At 47.2% G+C, this 7367-nt stretch overlaps 1 protein-coding gene across 7 annotated transcripts in view; it reads right to left on the reverse strand.

Annotated features, from left to right (window-relative positions):
- LOC144179594 (sodium-coupled monocarboxylate transporter 2-like) overlaps window positions 1-7044 on the reverse strand; it is a 213792-nt gene extending 206748 nt beyond the window's left edge. For 2 of the 7 annotated variants that reach the window (XM_077708009.1, XM_077708006.1), the window contains exon 1: window positions 6451-7014. In XM_077708009.1, the coding sequence (XP_077564135.1) occupies window positions 6451-6597 (147 nt within the window). In that variant the 5' untranslated portion in view covers window positions 6598-7014. Of the gene's footprint in view, window positions 1-6450 lie in introns of all 7 variants that reach the window. The other 5 variants (XM_077708007.1, XM_077708011.1, XM_077708012.1 and 2 more) reach the window with 5 other exon arrangements.
- Between the last annotated feature and the right edge of the window lie 323 nt (window positions 7045-7367).

Genomic DNA, 7367 nt, shown 5'->3' on the forward strand with positions numbered 1-7367 from the left:
CGAGAGGGCTGTTGAAAAGGCCCGAGCTCAAGGCGTCCTAGACTAAGAAATCCACCCCGAAGACGCCAATTTATTTTTTCCCAATAAAGAACGTTTATTCTCTCTCTCTCTCTCTCTCTCTCTCTCTCTCTCTCTCTCTCTCTCTCTCTCTCTCTCTCTCTCTCTCTCTCCCTCTCTCTCTCTCTCTCTCTCTCAATCTCACTCTCTGTTTTCTCTAAGCAAAAAGTGCAGCAGGAAATTTTAACATCGTTGCATCATGATGGCTAACGCGTGCAATAACCGAGTTCTTAAATGCTTTCACTCTGGTAAAACGGATCAAATGAATTGGCTCAACGCCGCAATTTCTTTGTAGCGTTATGACTTAACTCGAACCCGCCTCCCCTGAGGAAACAAGTTGCGTACAAATCTGCGCAGTCCTCTCACTGCTCCCACTAAGAAGCTAAACTCATAAAAGCGAAATTCCAATGCAATGTGTCCTGGCTTGCTTCTCTTTCCTTAACGAACAACGCTACGGAAACATCCGAATACGAGTTCATTACCGTAAGCAATTCAAAGCATTATTTCAATTCTGATAAAAATATTAAAGGGGTATTGACACCCATTCTAATTTTCGGCGTTAATATTATTAAACAGTCCGCTTTCTTTACTCAACAGAATACCCTGGCTGAAATATGAGCGGCCTGCGACGAGTGGAACATACTTCATTTTGATCAGATTTATCGCCCCGACGGAACCACACGCGGAGCGGAGCGCAGCAAATGGACATCAGCGGGACATGCCTCCGTGAGAGGAAAAAGAAGTGACGTAGCCGTCTGCCTTCAACGCTCGTCAGAAGCATGTGACGTCACTTCACGCGCGCGCCCGGTGAGCTACGATTGGGCGCTGGCGCGTTCAAGAAGTGATACACGTAGCCAGAGCTACAGACATAACCGCTGCCCAGAAAGACACTCGTACCAAAAATAAAGTACCACACGCGGGAAAAGAGCCGATAATAAAGCCCACAATCATAACAGAAACCGCCATCAAATCTGTTATTGAAAGCGGTCATCAAATTTTCGCCGCAATGCTAGGCCTAACGCGTCCAGACAGCTCATCCGTTTAGCTCGAGCGGTGGGGCGGTCGAAACAAAGCCTCCTCTGGCCTTTGCGGTGTTTTGACGTCCGCACAAAACGGTGAGGTCATTCTGGGATTCTGCCACTTGCGCCCTCCGGGCTGGATGCGCGGGAGACCAAAACGGACGATTTTACGGCCGTTCAATGTAATTAACTATCGCGCGCTCAAGTATTTAAAGTGCTCTTTCGGGTTCACCAGGCCGTTCAACATTGACGAAATCAATGGAAAAGTAAAGTAAAATTTTGGTGTTAGTACACCTTTGAGCAAACAATCGTTGCTGAGCGCCAACTCCGCGTAACCTCGTGGCACCAATACACACGACGCGGCGTGACATTCAGACCCGTGTTTTTGGCAATCACTCAACTCCTGTTCTACGCGCACGGGGTTCCACAAAGCCACAGGCTTTTCATCTCGCGCGTCATTCAAGGTTAACAACACGAAACTGTGAAGACGACGACGGAAGCGACTTCGACTGAAGTCATGGTTGGGTGTGCTTTTTTGCTTCTGGGAAAATTCTGTTTATTGTGGTTTCTATTCGGCGGACATGAAAGAAACAAAATTTTAATCGGGCTGTTTTAAAACTTGAAATATTTTTAATCTTAAACGTCAGAAGACGACGTACTTGGCAAGAAAGAAAAACCTTGACTACGATTTTAGTTTCTTTTTTTTGCAGAAGTGCATTTTTATCGTCTATAAGCGATGGTGAATGTACTCCAAAATTATACCGGTGTTTATGTCTTGTATTTCTCGACCGTTTGGGGTGAACAACTCTGCATTACATGTTTGCCTTAGGGAGCGAGAAAACGCATTACCAATGAGGCAGCTCGGTGAATGTCAAGACATTTTGCGTGTTAGTGACATACACTACAGTGACTTCCAACCCACGCCATCAAGCATCGCTGCTGCGACAAAAAATTTCCCCGCATTTCCCCGAGGGGAAGAATGTGAAAGTGCGAATGCACGAGTTGAATTTGCGCGGTTCGGTAATGCTCGCGAAAGAGAGATCACACACACACACACACAACTACAAAGAAAGAAAGTTGCATTTATTTACAGACACCTATTTGTGTTGTCGTTGTACTTGATTGCTAGAGCGGATCTCAGCTTTGAAATTTCGTGTCAGTACTCTAGCCCTTCTCACACCCGATTCCTGGACAATCCCCCACGTGGGTATGTGCCATGTCAGCGGCCAGGCAGCGCGCGCCTCCCCCCGTTGCCAAGGAAGACGAGGAGCGCGCGCACCCGCAGCTGTTGCTATGCGGACGGACGGCGGTCGCCGGAATTCAGGGTCGCTTATAAAGTGCATTCGCACTTAAAAAGATGATGTTGTTTGCGTGAGAAGAACAAACCGAAAAGCTCGACCGCAATTCCGTGTCGCCGCTACAACAATGAAAACACATAAATTAGATTTGTGCCGTTATGTGAGGTATTGAAGCGAAAATTCAGCACTAGCTTATATGCCGTTGAAAGGGGCAAAAGGTATTTGCAGCATCACCGGAACCCATTTTGGCAACTCCGGGAAGACAGTAGCTGTCAACCACACCGTGAGGAGAACCTATTCCAACCTTGTTGCATTTAGAAAAGTACCTTCGTGACCCAAGACAGCCGTTTTAGTTGCTGTTACTCTGGCGCTCTGGTGCGGGCACGACAGAAAGCCGGTAGGGTTGAAATTATCCACGGCATTTTGGGGGCAATATTACGTATACATCATCGTCGTCGTCGCCGTCATCATCACCATCATCATCATCATCATCATCATCATCATCATCATCATCATCATCATCATCATCATCATCATCATCATCATCATCATCATCATCATCAGCAGCAGCAGCAGCAGCAGCAGCAGCATCATCATCATCAACAACAACAACATCATCATCATCAACATCATCATCATCATATTCTCCCTCTCCATCATCATTATCATCATATTCTCCCTCTTTATCATCATCATCGTCGTCGTCATCATCATCATCATCACCACCACCACCAGCAGCAGCAGCCTATCTACGCCTACTGCAGGGCAAAGGCCTCTCCCATTATTCTCCATTTTACCTCGGTCCTGTGCTAACTGCGACCAATTTATCCCCGCGAATGTATTGATATCATCTGCCCATCTAACTTTCTACCGCCCCCTGCAACGCTTGCCTTCTCTAGGGATCCACTCTGTTACCCTCAATGACCAACGGTTATCTTGCCTTCGCCTTACGTATCCTTCCCACGTCCATTTCTTCTTCTTAATTTCCAATAATATGTCCTTAACACGCGTTTGTTCCCTGACCCACTCCGCTATCTTCTTGTCCCTTAATGTCACACGTATCATGGTATATGAAGATTACGTATACAAGCTCCGCGGAAACGCGTTTGTATACTTTATTAATTATCACGCGAAAATTACTCCTGTTCACCCCAGTACATTTCTCTAATAAACGTCTCCAAGTGGAAGGTCACAACGCTTTCACTGTGCTCACCTTCGTTTACTAGAACTGAGCATTGATCGAAGTGTAGGGGATGCGGGTTGGACTGGCATTCAGTAGTCCCTGCATTCGAAATCCATGCTTAAATTTACGTATAATTTGTTTTTGTTTTATTATATTTGCGCTGCCTAACCTTTTTGGGACCATTGCTCCATTACTACCACGCTGGATGGCGGATTTCGACGTGATGCCCATTTATTGCTATCGCTTTCTAAATAACGCGAAAAACTTTGTATATACAAGCAAATCTACTCGCCGCGGTGGCTCAGTGGCTAAGGCGTTACGCTGCTTAGCACGAGGTCACGGGTTCGATTCCCGGCCGCGGCGGCAGCTTTTTTTATGGAGGCGAAAAGCTAGAACGCCCGCGTGTACGAGATTTCAACGCACGTTAAGATCCCCAGGTGGTCAAAAGTAATCCGGAGCCCTCCACTACGGCGGGCCTCATCACCTGCGTTGCGTCGGCGTGTTAAACCCTACAATCAACAATCAACAAACAAATCTGTACAAAAAACGGTCAGCTTCGTGGTCAACACTACGGGACGTGACAGTCAAAGAAAGATGAGAGAGATAGAAAGAGAAAGAGAGAGAGAGAGAGAGAGAGAGAGAAAGAGAGAGAGAGAGAGAGAGAAGAGAGAGAGAGAGAGAGAGAGAGAGAGAGAGAGAGAGAGAGAGAGAGAGAGAGAGAGAGAGAGAGATCCAAAATAAGCGCGTAAAAAAGCTTAGGTACAGGTAACTCGATCCTTGGCTACGCCCTTCAATACCGTGTGACGTTAGCAGGGCCTTTCTATTCTCCCAATCCAAGCCTCGTCTATTAAAAAAAAAAACGTTTTTTCCTCCTCTCGCAACCGCTCAACAGCTCCGCTGAACCCCGTCGCGGTGCACGGAATATTGGGCGTCCCTCTGCCTGCTCCTGGTCTCAAAGGACGGCCACGTTCCACTCTGGTTACTTTGTGTGCACACCTAACTGACAGGGGGATGTCGCGCGAACAACACGCGTTCTTGCCCTGTCACTTCGTTACAATCAGAAGTCCAACCCCGCACACTGGCACAGTGCTCCACCTTCACAGCAGTGTCAAGTGGCTATACGATCATGAAAATCCTATCCCTTGGCATTGACCATTGTCGCCAAAAAACGCAGCCATCACCAAGCTCAAGTGCTAATAATGGCATCAAATTCGATATATTTAACTCTGTTTAGAAACACTGCCGACGGTATGAAGTCTCTTGAGAAAGGCTAACAAAAACACACCACTTGTACGGCTTAATCTTTGTAGAAACCCGAGCTTCTATTTTCACCTTTGATACCTTCGAGATCTCTTTGAATCAAGAAATTGATGTAGCATTGGGCAAAACACCTGCGGCAGCTTCAAGCAGAGTTCTCTGCGCCACCCCGCCTCCACCCCCGCCCTTTCTTTCGTTCTTTGACGTGTATGTGTTTGTTTTTGATTTACCCCGGGCGGTTCAGCATGGGTAGCGGTTAAAACGCAAGCGTCTTTTGAATAACCTTCAGAAAAAGGCTTGCTTCCAACCACCAGAAAATAGGTTTGAGTTCAAACTGTTTATTTACAAGAAGAAAGAGTGATGGTATAGAAGAACACACGCCCAAAACTCGCCCATATTGTTTGTGGACGTCGGTTGATTGTAACTATAACAAAACCTATTCGCCGTTTAGCCAGCGCAACCAATATTCAGAGAATTCATTTTTACCTCCTGATTGTAACGTTATTGTTCTTTTTATAAAGGCACGGTCCCGATGAACAGAATTAGCAGACTAGTTTCGCGGAGCTGGAATCAGTCATCAATTGCGTTCGGCTTATTCATAGCGAAGTTATCTCGAACACCTTATTTGGGATATTGTAACACCGCAACTTGGTTCCTGTACAGAACTACATTGCAGTGTTCAGATACACTCTTGTCTTTGCGCCTATGCATTACAGAATTTTCACACGTTGAAATCAGTATCGGTATCTAGTCCTTCTATTGTTTTTGTCTCTTTGAAGTACCTTTTACGCGTACAAAATTTGGCCAGCCTCTAAGGGTCGCAACAGTCAATGTCAAGTGACTTCGTACTTTCGCTCTCTGTTTACTTGCCGCATCGAGAAAACGTTGCGAAAAGCGACATCAAGCAGCTGGGCTTAGGCGCAATCAATCAGGTGAAGTTCAGCGTACTGTTCCATTTACTGGGACGTCTGTTTAAAGGAGCCATGAAGACAAAATACAAGTTTGGTTTATTAGAAAGACTGCTTAGTCCCGATAACAATGATACCAATATCATCGCAATCTTCGAACAAATAACGGAGATATTAAAGAAAACGTGTGAAGCCGTGGCGACCCCCTAGCCATTTCCCGCAACTTTTCTGTGACGTCACGGAACATTGTTTGTGCGATTGGCGGCCGCCTAACTGACCTGTCGCGACGACACATGACTGGACGTCTGTTATGCGGCCTCTAGTTCCATTTGACCGCATCACTTGAATGCTAACGTGCAGCTAACGCACTGAAAATTATGTTTTACTGTTGGCCCGTATGACGTCATTCTTGCTCATAACACGTCACTCTGGCGCGAAATTTGAAAGTTTTTAAATACTTCTTGCTTTTTTTTTCGTTAAAAAACCATCTTTTGTGGCTGTAATGGAGCTGAGTGAGATACTGAATCCTAGTTCTTTCAAATTAAACAAAGTTGTATTTTCTCTTCATGGCTCCTTTAAGGAGAGTCTCCTGTTCATATTGTCTTTCAGGCGCCCAAGTACACAACCCGAGAAAGGGCGGAGGGGTAGAGGTGTACATGGTTCTTTACCTCGGTGAGTTCAGGGGCACCGCGGTACATATACGAGAGAAGGGAGCGGTTGTAGTTTACCTGTAGCTGCCTGTTTCCCACGAGGAACTCCTTGTTGTTGGTGCTGCGGCGGTCCTTCCAGGCGAAGTAGACGCCGATGGACGACGAGAGGCCGAGTACAGCCACCAACACAGCGTAGTCGGCCGCATGAAAGGACTGCACAGCCATTATTCACCAGCGCCTTCCTCTACAAGCTCTAGCAAAAAACAAATAGACAGCTCTAGCAACGCTTAAGCGTAGCATGTACCGGTACACACCGTACACACCGTACACGCACTGGTGACCCCTCTCGGTCTTCACGGCGCCTCGCCTGCGCCAAGCGAACAAGAACGACGCGCCACTCAACTTCTGCCCGCTCTTTTTCTAACGCTTTAGGTATTTAGGGGAGCTGTCGGCACCAGCGATCGCGAAAACTGCCGCGCGCGTTCGCGGCAAGGCCACAAGCACCGCGACTGCTGCGCCGATTGTTGTCGCCTTTCCATGGCGTGCGCGCTGTGACAGCTGCGTAGTTGATTGGCGCTTGCGAGATGTTTCGGTTTTTCCCCGTTTGTTCCTGGCTGTAGGCGTACGAAACTTGTTTTTGTCACGTCGTGAGATAGCATTACCTCTATATAACTTGTCAAAGAAACAATTACAGCTTAGTCGGGCGCGAGAACGCCTACAAAAGTTCTCCGAACACGTGATTATTCTCCTTTTCCGGTTGCCGCAACGAGCTTCAGCGACGATAAATTCAGGGGCCGAATTCTCCAAAAAAAGGGGAGTCGTTGTCAAGCGACGCGGTAGCGCCGTTCCAATGCGCGCGCTCTTGGACTGCGTCGTCGCTTTGAGAGGTGGAGAAAGGGCGACAATGGCCCAGAGGAGCACTGTAGCAAGGGCGAAAGGAGAAGAGCACTGCCCTCGTGGTTTTATCACTTTGCGCCCTGCGTCGTCCTTTCTCC

The sequence above is a fragment of the Haemaphysalis longicornis genome, unplaced genomic scaffold (genome assembly GCF_048455015.1).
Source record: "Haemaphysalis longicornis isolate Haplotype H1 unplaced genomic scaffold, Haemaphysalis longicornis Haplotype H1 scaffold_4, whole genome shotgun sequence".
NCBI classification, from domain to species: domain Eukaryota; kingdom Metazoa; phylum Arthropoda; class Arachnida; order Ixodida; family Ixodidae; genus Haemaphysalis; species Haemaphysalis longicornis.